Source organism: Schistocerca gregaria, chromosome 2, assembly GCF_023897955.1.
Source record: "Schistocerca gregaria isolate iqSchGreg1 chromosome 2, iqSchGreg1.2, whole genome shotgun sequence".
NCBI lineage: Eukaryota > Metazoa > Arthropoda > Insecta > Orthoptera > Acrididae > Schistocerca > Schistocerca gregaria.
In genome coordinates this window covers 400,557,632-400,579,022 of record NC_064921.1, presented here as the reverse complement: position 1 = coordinate 400,579,022, position 21,391 = coordinate 400,557,632, and the positions used below count along the sequence as shown (strand labels likewise).

The following is a 21,391-nucleotide window of genomic DNA, read 5'->3' as shown; positions in this document are numbered from 1 at the left end:
AGGCACTCATCGTAGTGACGGACGAGCTTGGAAATTCCTTCGTCGTAAAATTCGGCTGCCTGCGCCTTCAACCACGTGTTTAATCAGTAACCCGGTAGAAATACGATTTTTGTGGATTTCCTGGAAAGAGGCACTACAATAAACTCTCAAAGGTATCGCCAAACTCTGCACAACCTCAGAAGAGCAATACAAAACAAGCGCAGGGGAAAGTTGGGCTCAAAGATCTTGCTGAGTCACGACAACGCCCGGGCCCACACGGCAAATGCCACTCGTGAAGTTGTCGAATCTTTTAAGTGGGAATTGTTTCCTCATCCGCCGTACAGTCCAGACCTGGCACCGAGCGACTTCCACTTATTCCCAGCAATGAAGAAGTGGTTGGCTATGCAGCGTTTTGATGACGACGCACAGCTTCAAGAAGAGGTAACCACGTGGTTGAAGGCGCAGGCGGCCGCATTTTACGACGAAGGAATTTCCAAGCTCGTCCATCGCTACGATAAGTGCCTTAATCTAAATGGCAACTATGTAGAAAAGTAGTATTTAAGTGTGGCTTTCATCTGTATATAATTTTAAAAAATTCCAATACTTTATTTATTTTTAATTCCGAAACGTAATGTACTTTGTGGATAGCCCTCGTACGTAGGTGATCATAGTGTTCTGGCTCATCAGTGTACACATCATTCTTGTGTGTTGTTTTCTAGCACTGCAATCACACACTCGAATGTGTGTGAATGTCAATGCAATTAACATTCTCTGAATAGAGATTAAATATTAAAATAAATTCACACACACACACACACACACACACACACACAGAAGTACATATGTAAGTAATAATACCCACATGCACATACATTCTAAGACACGGAAAAAGATGCGCCATGAAGGAATTATCTAGATGGGGTGGAAATCGGTAGATGTGACGTACATGTACAGAAAAAATTGTTTTCAGTTTCAATTAAATTGGATGATAGATTGAAGAGAAAGAGCTTCACACATTGAGCAAGTCAATAATACATTTGTCCGCCTCTGGCCCTTATGCAAGCAGTTATTTGGGTTAGCACTGATTCATACAGGAGTTGAGTGTCCTCTTGAGGGGTATCATGCCAGATTTTGCCCGATCGTCAAAATCCCGAGATGGTTGGAGGGCCCGGCCCATAATGCTTTTTATTAAGTTTTTCATTTGGGCAGAGATCCAGTGACCATGGTGGTCAGGGAAAAGTTTGGGTAGCACGGAGACAAGAAGTAGAAATTTTCGCTATGTGTGGGCTGGAATTATCTTGGTGAAATGTAATCCAGGATGGGTTGCCATGAAGGGCCATAGAACGGGGTGTAGAATATCGTCGACATACCGCTTTGCTGTAAGGAAGCCACAGATGACAAACAAAGTGGTCCTGCTATGAAAAGAAATGGCACTCCTGGTTGTCGGGTCGTATGGTGAGTTGGTATCACACCGCTGTCTGGGGCGTCTCCAAACACGTATTCGGCCCTTAAACTCATTCGATGGAGTAAAATTGTCTTCAGTCCCCCTCGAACTGAGCCTCGATGACCAGTGAAGATGTGTCTGGAGACCCCTGGAATGGTTCAAATGGCTCTAAGCACTATAGGACTTAATATCCGAGGTCATTAGTCCCCTAGACTTAGAACTACTTAAACCTAACTAGCCTAAGGACATCACGCACATCATGCCCGAGGCAGGATTCGAACCTGCGACCGCAGCAACAGCGCGGTTCCGGACTGAAGCGCCTAGAACCGCTCGGACACAGTGGCCAGTAGAGACCCCTGGACAGCAGTGGGATACCGACCCGATTGTCGCTTGTCATACAGCACGACAACCTAAAGTGATGGTTGGGGTATCATTTCTTTTCATAGCAGAAACTTTTGGTTGTCTTCTGCAGCACATCACTACGTAGACGATATTCTACCTTCTATGCTGGTCTTACATTCCATGAAAATAAAGCCAGCCTGCACGTGACGAGATGGCGACCGTTTTTACTGCTTGTCTTCATGCTTGCCGAACTCTACCTTGGCCAATTATCAGAATAATTGCTGGAGCCCACCCACGGTCATCCTGCAGACATCTATTTAAGGATCTAGGGATCCTCACAGTAACCTCACAGTATATATATTCCCTTATGAAATTTGTTGATAATAATCCAACCCAATTCAAAAGTAATAGCAGTTTGCATACCTATAACACCAGGAGAAAGGATGATCTTCACTATGCAGGGTTAAATCTGACTTTGGCACAGAAAGGGGTAAATTATGCTGCCACAAAAGTCTTTGGGCACCTACCAAACAGTATCAAAAGCCTGACAGATAGCCAACTAACATTTAAAAATAAATTAAAAGAATTTCTAGATGACAACTCCTTTTACTGATTGGCTGAATTTTTAGACATAAACTAAGTAAAAAAAAAAAAACTTAGTGTCCTGCAATATTTTGTGTAATGTAATTTATTGTACAGACATCTTTTATTAACCTGACACGTTCCACATCATTACGAAGTGTCGTATTCATGATCTATGGAAAAAGTATTAATCTAATCTAATCTAATCCAACAAGGTCGCAGGATCTTTCCTCCATATAGAACATTTGGAGCTTTATGGGTAGTCCCTCCAAACATCTCGGGATTATCAAAAGCGCCAGTTGGACAGAATTTGGCACGATAACCGGGAGGAGGACATCATACAACTCCCTGAATCAATGTCAAGCAGAATAACTGTTTACATAAGAGCCAGACTTGCTCAATTTTAAATGTCTTTATCTTGAAACAGTCTAAAATGACGAGTTTTGAGTTAAATGGGCAGTGACGGAGACTGGCGTGTTTGGAGACGATGTAAGAGGACCAGGCGGCGAGTTTGTAGTGCTGACCTTGAGCGTGATCCAGCCGGCGAGCACCTGCAGCTGCAACAGCATCTCTGCGGCGGCCCAGAGCAGCAGCAGCGGCCGCCAGGGCGCGCGCCGCAGCGGCGAGCAGGTGAGCGCGGCCAGCACGCCGGCGCAGCACCACAGCGACAGCGCCGCCAGCAGCGGCGTCGCCGCGCTGGCCGAGCCCCAGTCGTCATCCGGCTCGCCCCACGTCTCGCTCATCGCCGCCGCTCCTCGCGCCGCGCCGCGCCTCGCCTCGCTCCTGCCACAACCAGCCACGCCTACGTGCGACCGTGTCTTCCCCTATACACAGCGTCGGGTGTAAAAAGAGTGAAAGACGGTGGTGCAGTTATCCACAGCAGTGAGAAGTTGTTAATGTCGCTACTTTGGTGTTTTTAATCAGTCCGACGTCTGTAAATTCACACAGTCCACGAGACACTCCCCACAGGTGCTGTGTCATGACTGCATTTGCAGCTTCGGGACTGACTGAAATGAAATGAAATGTTTGTGTGGCATTGACAGCCAGGAGGTGAAGTTCGGCCACCGAGTTGGAAGTCTTTTCAGTTGATGTCACACTGGGAGACTTAAGTGTCGATGTTGATGAAACGATGATGAGGACAACGCAACACCCAGACTCCGAGCAGCGAAGATCTTCAACCAAGCCGGTAATCGAACTGGACCCGATGCATTGCAATCAGACGCACTGACCACTCACCCGAGGGTGTCGACTTCAGGACTGGTTAAAAATGCCAAAGAAGTGAGGTTAACAGCTGCTCACTGCAGTGGACAACTGCGCCACGGCGTTATTGTGTGACCGACTTTAAAGTTCGAGCCTACACTGGTGCCTACGGAATGATTACGCACACGTCGCATTGTCTGCTAACTTCCTGATAACTGACTGAACTGCAGAATATGGTTGGCAAAATAAAAACGTCCTTAACACAGTGGCAGACTATAACAATGCTGAACTGAGGATCGAAACCAGAACCTTTCTTTGCCTTCCACGGTCAAATGTTCTACTGACTGAGCTATGCGAGCACTTCCACCAGTACCTCCTTCCTACTTTCCAAACTTCACTGAAGCTTTTGCCTCGAGTGACAGTCCCGCAAACTATGCAGGAGAACATCTCTTAAAGTCTGGAAAGTGTGAGAGAAGTGCTGGTGGAAGTACAGGGTGATTCAGAAACAAACAACAGATTTCAACTGTTCAACTTCAAATGGCTCCAAGCAGTATGGGACTTAAAATCTAATGTCATCAGTCTCCTAGACATAGAACAACTTAAACCTAACTAACCTAAGGACATCACACACATCCATGCCCGAGGCAAGATTCGAACCAGTGGCCGTAGCAGCATCGCGGTTCCGGACTGGAGCACCTAGAACCGCTCGGCCACAGCGGCCGGCATTTCAATTGTTGCGGACTTCACTGAACAGGAAGGTTCAAAGTTCTGACACAACTGTATTGTTGTTTCTTTGCAGTAATATGGCGCCTACACCAAAAGAAAATGCATTTGTGTCTTCGAATTTGCGAGAAGTCAGTCTGTTGTTCAAGTGTGACGCGCATTCCACCGTCGATTCAGCAACAAGCCGTCTCTGCAGAAGCAGATTAAAGACTGGTATACAACATATTTAGAAGTTAGTTACATGTGCAAAGAGAAGAGTGCTGGTCGGGTAGGCACGTCCGATAAAATATCGAACGCAGAATCCGCGCAGAACAATATGGCTGGTAGATGCCCAATCGGCGGGGCGTGTGGGGGGGGGGGGGGGGGGGAGGAGAGGGTAGAAGGGGAACGGTGAGCGTTATGGGTAGGTACTGTAGGGGAAATGCCAAGCACTGGAGGCGAAGTGCCGTTCAGAACTGAATCCTACACTCACATTTGTCGTATATATTAGCGCAGCCCCTCCACGTCCACACTTGCGTGGTGACCATTCAAAAAGATCTGTCAACTCTTCTTTGAAAATGCAACAAAAGCAGCGATTTCTTTTCGCTTGGCTCGTTAACCATTTGTATCTTCCACAGAAGCGGCATGGGTGGCAAATTTGGAGTAAAACCTATACACTTCTAGTCTCGCCATGTTACAATTTGCTTCTTTCGCCAAAACACAGCGGAGTTTACACCATGGCTCCTCGCTAACACGTTGTGCAGATACAATTGCGAAAGAATTCTGAAACAGTGTTTATTAAGTAAGAAGCAAAGGAAAAGTAAGGTCACTAGCTTAAGTCAAAAAACCTTCCTTTTTTACAAAAATAAAGTATAATATTTTCAGTTATTTTGGTCCAAAACCTATAACATTTCTCGTTTCACCAGTTATCGATGGCCCTTTTCATTGATAAAGTCTTAGTGGAATAAAACGGTAGATAATGAAGATTTACATGATAACCGTAAGGCAAAACACTTTCCTCTTTATGTGCGATCATTTGCCAAAATCTCATTTCAATATCTCAAACCATTTATGAGATATGAGGAATGTTGTAGATGTTTCACTCTGGCTTTATCGCTGGCGCGCGCGATCGCAAATGAGTGTACTACATCAGATCAATTTTCTCGAGAATGGTGACAGATAGACATCTCTACCCACGTCTAAAGAAAAATTTAATATGTTGGCTAAATTACATATGCAGCCTCATATTATGTAATATGCACCAAATGCAGAATCATAGTTACTCCTATTTTCCATTGCAAACCTTTCCGAACTTCGGGCAGTATCTTGCTTCCATGAAAATATCATAATAACTATGACCATTAACGAAATGATGGGCACATCACCTTCAATATAACATATAAAGCTACAAACAAAGCAAAAATTAAATTTTCTTACCGAATAGTTTCTCGGCGTGCCCTTCGATTCTGTCTTCGCCGACCGGCCGAAAGGAGGCAAATACTGTCGGCCTCCCCTTCTGAACAAACGAATGAACTCGCCCAGCGCTTTGGACGAGAACTGGTCACTGCGCATCGGCCATCGCATCCTGTGCGCACTTTGTCTGAAATGCGTTCAGTCGGAGCCCTCAGAAGCCCCAAGACGGGCGGGCCCGGAACTTCAACCCACTCAAAAACTTTGTGACGTGTTCAGAAACCTCGCCTTCGTGTGAAGCCTTTCACGTTCCTGTTACTGCAGCAATTTACGTCCCAGCGACCGTTGCACAAGGTACGAATTTTGTGTTTCACTTCTCCAGGGTACGGCAGAAGTCACTTTTTCTCAATGACTCATCTTTTCAAACGAATCGACGTTTCATCTATCGGCTAAAGTAAACCATCATAATGAGAGAATCTGGGAGTGACAAAATCCTGGCGTCGTCATCGAACATGAAACTGTGTCATTTCTGTTCACAGAGTTTATGGACCTTTCTTTTTGTGCAGGAAACTGCGACAGGAATGTCATACCTGGACATGCTGCAAAATTACTCTTTTCTTCAACTTCATGAAGATTTCAATCATTTCATTTTTATGCATGACGGCGCCCCCACCTCATTTCCACCTCGAGATGCGGCGTTATTTTAGCACCGTCCCACAATGTTGGATTGGAAGAGTTGGATAACAAGATCGTGATCATTGTTCTCGGCCTACTAGGTTACCAGACCTCACACCATGGGACTTTTTTTCTGCAGGGGTACATAAAAGAGAGAGCCGTTATCTCACCTAAAGAGTCGACTTTTCAAGATCTGATAAATCGCGTTGTTGAAGCTGTCGGTTCAATGAACAGGGACCTGTTGATTAGAGTGTGAAATGAAACGGACTACCGCTCCGATGTTTTTCGAGCAATACGTGTTGCTTATGTTGAATGCATGGTATAGTGTATGTGCTATGCACAGTGTGTTTCTATGTTTCGCAGTTTGTCTATAATAGACAACTGAAATCTGTTCTTTCTTTTTAAACACCCTTCACAACTGTGATGGTGGGTTATGGATCGTGCCTGAATAACTCAGTCGGTAGAGCAACGTGCGCGAACAGCAACGATTCCAGTTTCGAGCCGCGGTCTAGCACACAGTTTTAATCTGCAAGTGCGTTCCAGATCAACGCACAGTCTGCTGCAGAGTGGAAATTCATTTTGGACAGTGTCAATATTGTTTATAAAAATATAAAAGTTTATTCCACACTTGTGCAAATACTGTGAGTGCAATAACAGATTGATAAGTGAACTTGAAGAATTTACTAGATCCTGCTGTTCAGTTCGAAAAATCCACTGCGAAATACTTTTCAAGTTCGCAAAAGTGTGCAGAAACTTTACAACTCCTCAAACTTCACTCCTGTTCAAAGTCCACCAAACTGACTGTAGACAACTTTTCCTAGTCAACAATAAAGTCAAACCGAAATTTCAGCAGTCGCTAGACCTATCACACGAACGTTTTTACTCTCTCCTAGACGCGCAACTGACGCGCTCCATGTCTGCATAGGTCTTCCATCGACGACAGCTCATTAACAGTTATCAATATGTTGCTGAAAAGCTCACAAAAATACATTTATTTGTAGATATTACTGCTAAAACTAGACATAAAATACATTAAATAACTCTCACGCACGCGCTGATAACTTAGATATGTTGTAATATCCTAATTTCGTAACTTTTTATCGTAAAAAAATGGTTCAAATGGCTCTAAGCACTATGGAACTTAACATCTGAGGTCATCAGTCCCCTAGACTTAGAACTACTTAAACCTAACTAACCTAAGGACATCGCACACATCCATGCCCGAGGCAGGATTCGAACCTGCGACTGTAGCAGCAACGCGGTTCCGTCTGAAGCGCCTAGAACCGCTCGGTCACAGCGGACGCCTTTTATAGTTAAATCTTGTATAATGTCTCTCCGCAGATGCGCGGATTTTTCAACAAATAAAACCTAATTGGATGTATCACTACCACAAGTCTTATGCATCACATCGGACAAGAATTTCGCCAGCGTTTGCGTGCTGCCATTTTTTTTTCTTTTTACTGTGACGCTTAGTTTACGATTTATTTCAATATTTGTGATGAATGGGTCAAGATTAGCGTCATTCACTATCAGCTGTTCAAACCTAAGAAAAATTATATAAAGGGCGAAAGAGGTGATCAAAAAAATTCCGTTTGAGGGCGTTGCTGCAGCGTATACGCAGCGTAGCGCCACTCAGATGCGAGTATATAAGCACCGACATATAGGCAAGAGTTAGTGTGGCATTCGGGCCTTTCCGACATGCGTACGGTAAACGAGGAAACGTGAACTACGGCGGCGTTATTACAAAATGCGTTCAAACGTGCTGTTATTATGTTCTTGGTGGCCGGACGACGAACACCGGTGGACGTCCGTCGGAAAATGAAGACAGTATGTGGGGCAGCATGGCTGTCGAAAACCACCGTTGTTGCATTTGTGCCAAGATCCGTGTCGCTCGCGGCTCGACCCCGTACCGCAAATGTCGTAATGCAGAAGTTACGCCAAGTGGGAGACGCTCCCGCATCCTCCCTGTAGTCCTGATCTCTCTTCGTGCAGTTATCACCCCTTCGGTCCTTCAAAAAAGGATGGGCCAACGATTCCTGTCGGACGAGGATGTGCAGCAGGCAGTTACGGACTTCTTCACGCAGCAGGACACGGTGTGTAACCAAACAGGTAACTTCAACCTGGTGCGTCGGCGGGATGATCGCCTCAGTGCCCAAACTCCAACATAGCAATATTGGAAAGGAAAGTTGCGGTCATTAAGAATTTAGCCGGCCGCGGTGGTCTCGTGATTCTAGGCGCGCAGTCCGGAACCGTGCGACTGCTACGGTCGCAGGTTCGAATCCAGCCTCGGGCATGGATGTGTGTGATGTCCTTAGGTTAGTTAGGTTTAAGTAGTTCTAAGTTCTAGGGGACTGATGACCACAGCAGTTGAGTCCCATAGTGCTCAGAGCCATTTTTGAACCATTAAGAATTTATAATATTCATTGAAAATCAAATTTTTAGTTTCGATATATTCGATACTACTAGTGTATAAGAGGAAAGTAGTACTCGAAACCTAACGGTTGCTCAACGACGGAATGATTGAACAGGCTATGTCTACATATAACAGCCCCCCCCCCCCCCCACCCTCACGGGTTGTTGAAAAGAAAGACGGGTCAGTACGATTTGTACCTGATTCGCAACAAATCAGCACGATCATGGAGTCAATGGCAGATCACCCAGTGAAATTTTAAGATTTACTACAGAAATTTAATGGGGTCAAAGTATTCTCTTCCACTGACCTCAGTTTCTGGAAGGTTCAGTTGCATCCTGCTTCTAGACCGTACACAGTATTTCTTGTTCTCGGGCGCTGCTGTCAAGTCAAGCGTTTGCCCTTTGGCGTGAGCATTTACTCGGACGCATTCATACGAGGACATGGGATCCTTACTCACACTGAACGAGAGAATTACTAGTAACTTTGACTACATTTTGGTCGCTGGAAGCACGTGGGGGGAACGTAACAAAATCCTAAATGAACTACTTTCCACTGTAAGGGCCCATGGAGTCACTATCAACTTGGACAACTCACAATTTGGCATATCCGAAGTAGAATTTCTCGGCCACATCGTCTCTGATGAAGGAACTGCTCCGTGTCCAGACAATGTAGCATCTATAGCCGCATTTCCGACACCGACGACATGAAAGCAATTAAGAGGTTTTCTCGATCTCATCAACTTCTTTAAGAATCTAGTAATGCTTAAATCGCTGTGAATTCCTCGCCTCTGCCAACCTGTCAGCAGAAAGACACTCAGGGAATGGGATAGCGCTGCAGAGAGCGAGTTCTTGTCTTTGAAAGATGCGTTACTAAAAGCACCTATAGTGTCACAGCCTGATCTCTCACAAGAGTTCCATATGACAAGTGGCAGCTCCAGAGCAGGCATAGGAGTTTTGATTTTACAGGAGATCGAGGAGAAAGGCGAACAGGTTCGCAGACCCATAGCACTCGGTAGTCTAGTTCTAACCAAGAGCGGAAGAAACTACTCGAACACTAAATTGGGCGCTCTGGCCCCCTTCTGCGGCTTTAAGAAGTTTCGGTACTTCCTGTACGGTCAGAGGACATATGTCTACACCAGTCATAAAGGATGGATTTTCTCTTGGCCTCCAAGCTGAGCAGGGAACGGTTTATCAGAGGGTGTTAGCTCTGCAGGAGTTAGGCTTCATGATTATGTATGTGTCAGGAGAGACCAACATCACTGCGGATGCACTGTCGAGTTCACTGACAGGTCTTGTCGGTAACATTGGCGATGATTTGGAAGAAAACCACTTCAGTCTCTTCTATGTTCCTAAGGTTGCTTTTGAAAACGAAATTACGCTATGGATGACATTGCAAGAGGACAGCATAAAGATCGGGTTCTCGCATGTTTAAAAAGTATGTGGAAAGACGGGAGGAACGCTGACAAAAGACAGTTCTACCTTCTGAGAAAGGGCATTCTGTTTTACCGCAGGAGGGTGGTGGACTCAATGTGTATGGTGTGTATTCCAGACGCTCTAATAAACAAGATAACTTAGCACACACCACTGCTATGCGCCTTTAGGTCTATGTAAATTCTTTCTCAAACTGAAGATCTTGTGTTGCTTTAAAAATATGGAAGGCGCATCAGGAATGCATTTCCCGTATTCAAGGATTGTCAAGAGGCCAAACCTTCGACACAGGCTACAGGTTATCCAACCGTGCCCGTCTAATTGCGACAGATCAGGGATACAGATCTAATGGGACCTCTTCCCAGAACTATACTTGGTTTCTGCTTCATAATGGTGGTGATGGAATTGACGTCCAAGTTTGTGATACTGACATCAGTACGAATGGCAACAGAACACACAGTCTCCAAAGGGTTACGCAAAGATTTCGTCCCGCCGGTCGGTCACGTCGACAAGTTGATATCTGACAGTGGCTCATAGTTCAGATCCAAGAAGTGGAAGGAGACCTTGAGACTCCGAAAGATCAAAGCAGTCTTATATCAGCCCATTGCGCGGGAGAGACCATGAAGGAACCAGGTAACTTAGACAGCTCTACTTTGCGAAACAGCAAAAGACTTGGGACATCTTTCTAAAGGACTTCCAGTGTGTGATGAACGAGTCGCCATATTGCACAACATTGTCGTCTCCCATCATGCTGCTCTAGAACCAACGTCCACCGGATAAACAGAGAGACTGTGAATTGTCTACTCAGAGCACGTCAGTGGACCGAGCGTTGCGCGGAATCCTTGAAGCAGCCCTCAAAAGAAAAGGATGTGCCAACAAAGGGGCAAGAATTGGGCAGTATCAGGTGGAGCAGAAAGACCTCCTGCAATCTTTCTACCTCTCCAATAAACAAAAGTAAGTATGCCATAGATTTTACTGGCATACAGTGATCCGTTATGTATCAGGAGAGTGCGCATCCGAAGGCGTATGAATTGGAGATGCTGAAGACTGTGGGCATTCCGCACCTGAAACCTTTCAATGAGTAGTATAGTATTAGATCGTACGAATACTCAACGTAGAGTTGGTAATTTTTGGTACTTTTCCTTCCAAATTGTATTATACAGCTTATATTACTTGAATATTCATATGTGTTTACAACTTGTATAAACAGAACTTATGCTGTAGTGACTAGTAAAATGCGGGGGCCCAAGTAATGTGCCTCCTGGTTAGAACGTGCCGGAAAGGAACATCTGTCTTGGCTATAAATAATGGTGGAGGAGAGAAGACATGTCGTCTGTCGTGTTCGTTATCTTTCCTGTGGTATTACCACTACTGTAAAACATATATCATTCAGTTGGCTGTGACAGAGGAGTGAACCATCTGACTCCTGTAGCTAATACTTATGGTCTTTCTCTCCACAGCGAATAGGAAGTTTCAAACATAGTACATTTTCGTTTGGTAATTTTTTCTTTTTTTTGTCGTTTGTTGTGGACAACAGCGCCTTTAGCGCAGTCTCAGGACGTTCAGTTCTCATTTGGGACGAATCCACGCCACCGTTTCATGGCACCGTATCTAGAGACTAGAGATTCAATTTTGTTTTGTGTAATGTAGTGCCAGGGAGCCCAGGCACATCTCACGTATAATAGAAATGATTTTTATCCCTATTGCAGGTGGACAAAGTTTGCAGTATTCTACGGTCGGAGGTTCGAATCCTGCCTCGGGCATGGATGTGTGTGATGTCCTTAGGTTAGTTAGGTTTAAGTAGATCTACGTTTTAGGGGACTGATGATCTCAGAAGTTAAGTCCCATAGTGCTCAGAGCCACTTGAATTTATTTATTTATTTGCAGTATTGTAAGCGAGGAGACGCGGCCTACGAAGTGAAACGAGACGCACATAATTACATCCGCTTTAATACCAGGAACAGTGCATCTTTTTGCACAACAGCTTAAGTTAAGAAATTCATTAAGGATATTTTTTAAGATATATTCTATATAGGTTCCTCCACAGTAGTGTGGTTACGTAGCTTTAGGATAAGTTCTACCGTTTTGGTAGTTCTATTATTTCTCTTGTAGCTCGTCACGTAAAGTGTTGTACAATCTTGTCGTATCCTAACGCATAGCTTCAGTACTGTGCAGATGCGGCCAGATGAGTTTGTGCAGATTCAGCCAGACGACGGGGCGTCCTGTGCTGACAGGGGTGACGTACACTGATCCGCCCCGAACACAGAGCAGCGGGCGGACATAGTGATGGATCGGAGGGCCAACGTCTACCGACGCTGGTGGGTGCCGCCAGACACGAGTCACGGAGCCCATCAAACCACTGGTCGCCCTCATCTTCAAAAAACAGAACTTGCTGACCAATGGGCACCGACAACGCCAGCCGACTGTTTCAGGCCTCTCGGTCCTGCTGCGTGCCGGCAAGGAAAGTGCGATTCGATCACAGGAACTGGTAAATGACACTGGAATGACAATTTCTTTCTACCTCAGGGAGCATCAAACTAGCCAGGTTGTTGTACTGCAGCTCTGTGCTTTTGATGATTCCACACATTCTGTCTCTATGAGGTCGCACGTGCATAGAATACTTTCAGTGACGGTGCGCTAGATAGATTCTAATTCATATCCTATTGGACCTGCACATGTGCTCTCAGCAATTCTCTGTCAGCACAGGCGAGTTAACCCCATAGCTGTGGCCGACCTGGGCGAGACTCCACGCTCCGAGAAGACAGTGACCAGACGACAATCCTGATGTCCGTGCCGGCTGCCACGACTGATGGACGCAGTTGCACACTTGCTACTGCTGTCCGCGATAGAGCTGGCCTAGGATGTGCCCACCGCTGTCCTACCTTCGCACGTAATGCAGTAGCTAATGGAGGCTATGAGCCTCACTCCAACGCCACACACGCCAATGCACTGCCTTCTGACTCACCACACACTGTGGGAAGACACACCGACTTATTGCTAGTGAACTATGCCTCCTATACCCAGTTGTGTGATTATGTGACAGTGGCACACACCTTAATCTCCTTGATACACCCGCAAAAGTCACAGTGCTCATTAATACTTCTAACACATTCCTTAGAGCAGACTCTGCACCACTGTACAAAGTCCCCTTTTATCAATAGTATTAAAATCGTTTTCCATATCTTATTCATAACTATATCACATTAGAACATGAAAATGCCCATGTCTACAACAAGAATATTGCCAAATCAAACCATTGGCAGGATCAATACAGCGAAACCATTTCATACCCACAGGGTAAACCAATAACTCGTTTTAGTATGTGCTGTTCCATGTATGTTTTCGATGTACTATTATCTTAGATGTATTTATCCACAGGGTCAATCAATAACTTCTTTTAGTACGGTGCTGTTCCCTTTATGTTTTTGATGTATAATCTTAGATGTATTTACAGTGTTAGGTTAATAATACCTCATTTACCTAAATGATATAATGTGCACATCAGTATACATCATAATCATACGCACAATATTTGACTGTCACATGCTCTATAATTTGCATAGCGTCACTTGTATGTACAAAACTTAATCGTCCATGTTGGAAATTGCATCACATCCTAAATCTTTTCGTAACATTCTTCGGTCATTCTGCTACTTGAAAGCGGCAGAAATTATAACTTAATTAAGCAAGAATAACACAGATTGTAAAGTAGTGTATGAATGGGTCATCTGACACCTTCTTTAGTACACAAGTACACACATATTAGCAAAACAGTAACCATACAACGCCGCAGAGTCCTAGCTGATAACTTTGTACCAAATTGTAACTCTAAGCAACTACTAATTGTACCTGCAGGATATCCATATCTTGCTATGTTGGTCATTGTTGTGTGTAATCAGCATTACCAGTTTGTATTTATTCAAACTGTGTGACTGAGAGAACTATCCTGTGGTTGAACATGCAAATGTGTATTCTGTTTTCTTCCCTGTTATAGAATTCCATGCTACACATTTCAGTGTTTTCTATGAGTGCCACAACCAGTCTTGTTAGGCGACAGTTTCTAGAAATTATGCTTAGAGTTGCCCCACTATCATGCTCCAGTAGAACAAATCTCGCTCAAAATTAAACGGTGATGTGTCGCTTAAGAAAGGTTACAAGCCATCTGGCTTACCTCCTTCCATTTATATACCAAATTCACCTGCCCCTTGTCACCACTGGCGATACGTAAAACACTTTATTTCATCAGGCTAAAATGCTCATGACGTTATTTAATGCTGGGAAATGTATTTTATAAAGCGGCAGTGATTGATGGTTCAGGCTTGTAGTTCCATTCTAAGAATGCATGACAACTATTCAGTTCGCACACAACTCTGAGAGTGACACGGGAGACCACACAGCATTCAGAGGCTTTTTTCCGGCTTGTGCTTGTCAAGGAGCCACATGAGAAGGCTCAGAGAACTCCTCTGTCAGTCAAACTAAGACGGTGTTCACGGTATCTAGCACAGTTTGTCCCTGTAGAGGGCTGAAGGCAATAGTCTCAAGTGCTGGCTGCCAACCGACAATTTCTGGTGAGAAACCACAAGCCTTGGAATTTCTGGGTACTGTGGTGGGAGGAGAGGCCTCGCGGAGTTGCCGTCATATTGATTAGGCTTCTGGAAATTCCGAAGTGTCTAAACAATTCTCTGTTTTCCCTATCGCTTGCTGACGTCAGACGGGAATTTCTAGTGCAAACTGCCGAGGAAGATGCGCTCTGAATGGCCCGTGACTGCAGATATTCTATGGTGGCATTAGATTGATAACTTCAGCAGACAGCAGAATTGCGTTTAACAAATGTAACAGTGAATATACTTCAACTCAACGTCTTATCTACAGTGCACGATGCTTACCGTTACGCTACTAGCTAACACGTAGCTACAGCATCTTCAGAAGTCAAGAATAATTCCTCCGGAACTTCTGCATGCCACAGTGCTGTGAGATAATGCATATGGCCGGATCTAGACTTCTAAGAGACAGACAGTTACAGCTTTTCTTTTGCACTGCCCGAGTATTTCAACCATCAAATAGCGAAATACAGTAGCTCAAGTGGAAAGGAACACTTCCTCTTTAAATTTCTGCATCCTACAGTGTTGGCAGTTCTGTGTAAGTGGCAGTCACGTGATTTTATTTCGCTGATTACAAAATAGATTCGACTGTATGCACTGGGTAGTCGAGGCAGCTATTTCATGGAGATTCGGTCAACCAAGTAAATGAATGTACTGAACATGCCGCGAACCACTACAGGGAGCCTGTGTTTCAGAATTCTCGTCCAGTGTGGCGCAACAGCGTTATGATAGAAATTGAGGATTTGGTGGTCTGTTGGCTCGATGATACGTTGATATATTTGTGGTCGGGGTTCGATTCCAACTTCTGCAGATGAATTTTGATAGGGAGAGACAGATTCTATTCTCTTCTGGCTACGCCAAGTGAAGAAGGTATATTGGCATTGTGGTACGAAATTCACATTAAATATGATGTTCCTTCTCCGCCAAATAGACGTTAGGTTGAACCACTATCAAGTCAGGAGTGGCGACATGTAGAAACTCTATCCCCAGTAACCTTTCTTATACTAGTGACGAAACAACGTAGGGTCACAGGACACTCATTCTATCGCAGATTCCTCAACATCTCCACACATTGCTCGTGAATGGGTTCGAATCCTGGCCCGGCAATAAAGTTTTCACTATGTATTATCAAGCTCTATCATGAGAATACCTATCTGCTGGTGGTTAATAATTTTGATTTTTAATGTATTTTCACTCGTTGTCGACACTAACGATAGCTGACTTTTTTACTCCCACTGAGACACAGAACTATTTGCGAGATCACTGTAAGTTCAAGGATGCTCCGAGGTGCTGGTGGAGAAAAATTCGGTAGCTGACGTCACTTTGTGTGTAGTCAACAACGATATGTGTGGGGTTCGTTTCCCAGTCAGCACTGAACTCTTCGTCATATTATTTCTAGTTCAAACATGCTCACATGTTGCTGCTGGTGTAACAAACCCATATTTAACGTTCGTTGTCTCTAGAATATAACACCGATAGATGCCGGGTTGGAGTCCTGGGAAGGAAAAAATTAATGTTTTGTCTCGTCATCTCAATTAAAACATCTAGGTACTGCCGAGTTGATTGTGCTTCGATATCAACTCGAATAGGTTCTGGGTTCGAATCCCTGTCCAACACAAAGCTTTACCTCACGTCATTTCAAGTAAGTTACTTGTGAAGAAGCAATATTTAACATATCTCGTAGTTCGTCAACAGGGACAATAGATGTTGGGTAGGAATACACATCCGTTAAAAATGTTTACGTTATGTAATGGTTCAAAAGGCTCAGAGCACTATGAGGCTTAACTTCTGAGGTCATCAGTCCCCTAGAACTTAGAGCTACTTAAACCTAACTAACCTAAGGACAACACACACATCCATGCCCGAGGCAGGATTCGAACCTGCGACCGTAGCGGTCGCTCTGTTCCAGACTGTAGCGCCTAGAACCGCTTGGACACTTCGGCCGGCCCGTTATGTAATTTAAAATTGATATTTGCTAAACTGATACTGTCTAAAATCGACGTATATCATTCTCTGTGTGCCTAGTCAAAAAATGGTTCAAATGGCTCTGATCACTATGGAACTTAACATCTGAGGTCATCAGTCCCCTAGAACTTAGAACTACTTAAACCTAACTAGCTTAAGGACATCACAAACATCCATGCCCGAGACAGGATTCGAATCTGCGACCGTAGCAGCAGCGATGTTCCAGACTGAAGCGCCTAGAACCGCTCGCTCACCGCGGCCAGCTGTGCCTAGTCAAGAATGACTGTTAGTTTCCGTCAGTCACGAAATCTTTGCTTAGTCTGCATGACTTGGGTTTGAGTTCATATGCAGAACGAGACGGTTCGCCGTGTCATTTAAAGTTCAAACATATTCTCAACTAGCTGCTCGTGAATAACTTAAATTTTTAATGTCCTTTTGTGTTAAATAATAAGTACGGTATAATACTTTGAAGAGGAAATCATGAATACGACAAACTTACTACGTGCATTACCTATCTGACGTAATAACGAGTGTGGTAACATTTCAGGTATGCTAGTTATTGTAATAAATGTGAGCTTACAAGCCTTAAGGACAGTCTTATCTGTGATAAGGTGTTCCTGATACACTCCTGGAAATGGAAAAAAGAACACATTGACACCGGTGTGTCAGACCCACCATACTTGCTCCGGACACTGCAAGAGGGATGTACAAGCAATGATCACACGCACGGCACAGCGGACACACCAGCAACCGCGGTGTTGGTCGTCGAATGGCGCTAGCTGCGCAGCATTTGTGCACCGCCGCCGTCAGTGTCAGCCAGTTTGCCGTGGCATACGGAGCTCCATCGCAGTCTTTAACACTGGTAGCATGCCGCGACAGCGTGGACGTGAACCGTATGTGCAGTTGACGGACTTTGAGCGAGGGCGTATAGTGGGCATGCGGGAGGCCGGGTGGACGTACCGCCGAATTTCTCAACACGTGGGGCGTGAGGTCTCCACAGTACATCGATGTAGTCGCCAGTGGTCGGCGGAAGGTGCACGTGCCCGTCGACCTGGGACCGGACCGCAGCGACGCACGGATGCACGCCAAGACCGTAGGATCCTACACAGTGCCGTAGGGGACCGCACCGCCACTTCCCAGCAAATTAGGGACACTGTTGCTCCTGGGGTATCGGCGAGGACCATTCGCAACCGTCTCCATGAAGCTGGGCTACGGTCCCGCACACCGTTAGGCCGTCTTCCGCTCACGCTCCAACATCGTGCAGCCCGCCTCCAGTGGTGTCGCGACAGGCGTGAATGGAGGGACGAATGGAGACGTGTCGTCTTCAGCGATGAGAGTCGCTTCTGCCTTGGTGCCAATGATGCTCGTAAGCGTGTTTGGCGCCGTGCAGGTGAGCGCCACAATCAGGACTGCATACCACCGAGGCACACAGGGCCAACACCCGGCATCATGGTGTGGGGAGCGATCTCCTACACTGGCCGTACACCTCTGGTGATCGTCGAGGGGACACTGAATAGTGCACGGTACATCCAAACCGTCATCGAACCCATCGTTCTACCATTCCTAGACCGGCAAGGGAACTTGCTGTTCCAACAGGACAATGCACGTCCGCATGTATCCCGTGCCACCCAACGTGCTCTAGAAGGTGTAAGTCAACTACCCTGGCCAGCAAGATCTCCGGATCTGTGACCCATTGAGCATGTTTGGGACTGGATGAAGCGTCGTCTCACGCGGTCTGCACGTCCAGCACGAACGCTGGTCCAACTGAGGCGCCAGGTGGAAATGGCATGGCAAGCCGTTCCACAGGACTACATCCAGCATCTCTACGATCGTCTCCATGGGAGAATCTGCAGCCTGAATTGCTGCGAAAGGTGGATATACACTGTACTAGTGCCGACATTGTGCATGCTCTGTTGCCTGTGTCTATGTACCTGTGGTTCTGTCAGTGTGATCATGTGATGTATCTGACCCCAGGAATGTGTCAATAAAGTTTCCCCTTCCTGGGACAATGAATTCACGGTGTTCTTATTTCAATTTCCAGGAGTGTATTTGTAGGATCGTGGTATTACTTTACATCTTGAGTTATTGCGATACAGAGCAGTGTTTTCTAGTGATGCCTTGTTGGAACCAGTTTCAATAGTCAAACGACTGTACCGAGGAGCGATTAGAGGACCTGCTAGACAGCTGCGTTATGCGGGTTGCATGCGAATCAGGCGAAATGCAATTCAGGTCGTTCGAATACTTTTGAGCATGAAGGTACATCACATTTACCGATTTCCGTCCCATTCGGATAATTTCTTCGTGGTGCGTCATTTTTGTATTAGAGTGTATTTAATTGAAAAATTGCCCTTACTCAGTTATAAATCAAACCATTCTCAACTTATAGGCTAATTTTAATTGTTTTCCGATTAGTTATCATAATAATGGCGGATTTAAGAGGGGCGTTCAATAAGAAAGGCAATACATCCTTTTTCTCGGCCACTTTCGGTTGGAAAAGTGCGGAATATCTTTTGGGAGATTGTACGGTATTCTGCTTCAGCCACTATAGTTTCATGAAGTTCCGATACGTGGCGTACTACACGCAGCCTTAAAATGGCGTTCGTGACGAAGGCGTGTTCCAAGCAGAGATGTGTCATTGAGTTTCTATTGCAGCAAAACCAGAGCATCGCAGATATTCATACGTACTTGCAGGATGTTTACGGAAACCCGGCAGTGTGCAAAAGCACAGTGAGTCTTTGGGAAAGGCATCTGTCATCATCGCAACAAGGTCTAGCAAACTGCCCTAGCTCCCGCGTGCCGGTCGGCTGCACGCAGCTGTAACTTCTGCAATGCTGAAACGCGCCGATGCTCTCACTCGAGGTGATGCACGGATCACAATCATACGCCTCGCTGCTCAACTGGATGTCTGTGTTGGTACTGCTGACACTTTCGTCCACCAGTTGCGGCAATCCAAGGTATGTGCCCACCGGGTTCCTCGCAGCCCAACAGAAGAACATACAGAGCAACGAAAGACCATATGTGCGGAATTGCTTGCGCGCTACGGGGCTGATCGTGGCAACATTTCTGTCCAACATATTCACAGACGATGAAACATGGATTCATCACTTCGAACCGGAAACATAGCGACATTCCATGGAGTGGCGCCACGCCAACTCTTTTCCGAAGAGAAAGTTCAAAACAGCACACTCAGCCGCTGAAGTCATGGCTACAGTCTTCTGGAACTTTGAAGCGGTTAGTCTGTTTGATGTCTTCCTTTGCTGCAACAATCAACATTGTATTTCCCTCTGGAAATTGTAGAAACGACTTCAGCGTGTTTGTCGCAACAAAATGCTAACGAACTTCTCCTTCTCCAAAACAATGCAAGGCGTCACAAAAGTGGGCAGATCCGAGAGGAGCTCCCAAAATCACTGTACTGTTCTTCCTCATCCACCATACATTTCGGATCTAGCACTTTCCGACTTCCATCTGTTTGACCCACTGAAAGATGCACTCCACAGGAAGCGCTATGTGGTTGCTGGGACACGTTACGGATACAGCAGCACGTTGGCCCTGACATCGACTAGTAGAATTGTACCACGCGGGCATGCAGGTCCTTCCAGTAATATACCGTAAGGCCGTCGCATTGAGCGGATATTATGTTGGAAAAGAGGGCTTTGTGGCGAAAAGAGTGGGGAATAATAAGATTATTGGAATCCTGGAAAAAAACCTGCTTTCATAAAAAAAAAGTGTTGCGTTGCCTATTTAACCCCCCTCGTAGTTTGCCTCAATTCACTCAGTTGTGATCGCTATGAACAAGACGAAAAATATTGTTGTGTTTCAGTGCTGTTATGTTTTTATGGAGTCAACGGCCTTGTCGCAGTGATAACACTCGTTGCCGTCAGATCACCGAAGATAAGCGCTGACGGTCTTGGCTATAAATTGGATGGATCACCGTCCAGGTCTGTCGAGTGCTGTTGGCAAGTGGGGTGCACTCTGCCCTTGTGATGCCAATTGAGGAGCTACTAGATTGAGAAGTAGACACTGGTCACTAAAACTGACAACGGCAGGGAGAGCGGTGTGCTGACCACGTGCCTCCCCGTACCCGCATCCGGTGACGCCTTAGGGCTGAGGAGGGGACGACGGCCTGTCGGTACCGTTGGCCTGTTCAGATGGTGTTTGTTTGCCTATGTCTTTATGCAAATAAATCTAAATAAAGCATTAATAATAGGTATTAAATATATTTCCTGTTACGTCTTTTTGCGGATGCTATTCTGTCGTTCCTGTGAACAGTATTTCCATTTCATTGTTCTTTGTTACAGTGTTTACACAAGGGCTTCCCGTCATGTACGCGTTGGGAGAATCCTTGTGGTGAGGGTCAGTCAAATGAAAACTAGACGGATGGGAAAAAGTAAGTAAACTGTTAACCTATTACAAAAAAAAGGGTTCAAATGGCTCTGAGCACTATGGGACTTAACATCTGAGGTCATCAGTCCCCTAGATCTTAGAACTACTTACGCCTAACTAACCTAACAACATCACACACGTCCATGCCCGAGACAGGATTCGAACCTGCGATCCTAGCAGTCGCGCGGTTCCGGACTGAAGCGCCTAGAACCGCTCGGCCACCGCGACCGGCTTCAAAAGCAAGTGTTAATACATATATCCCACTTTG

The 21,391-nt window shown here is 45.5% G+C and overlaps 1 protein-coding gene across 1 annotated transcript in view; it reads right to left on the bottom strand.

Moving 5' to 3' along the window:
* Positions 1-21,391, bottom strand: part of LOC126322551 (uncharacterized) — a 102,107-nt gene that overhangs the window by 70,082 nt on the left and 10,634 nt on the right. Inside the window, exon 2 of the mRNA XM_049994416.1 lies at positions 2,872-3,130. Within this exon, the coding sequence (XP_049850373.1) occupies positions 2,872-3,090 (219 nt within the window). The 5' untranslated portion in view covers positions 3,091-3,130. The remainder of the gene's footprint in view (positions 1-2,871; positions 3,131-21,391) is intronic.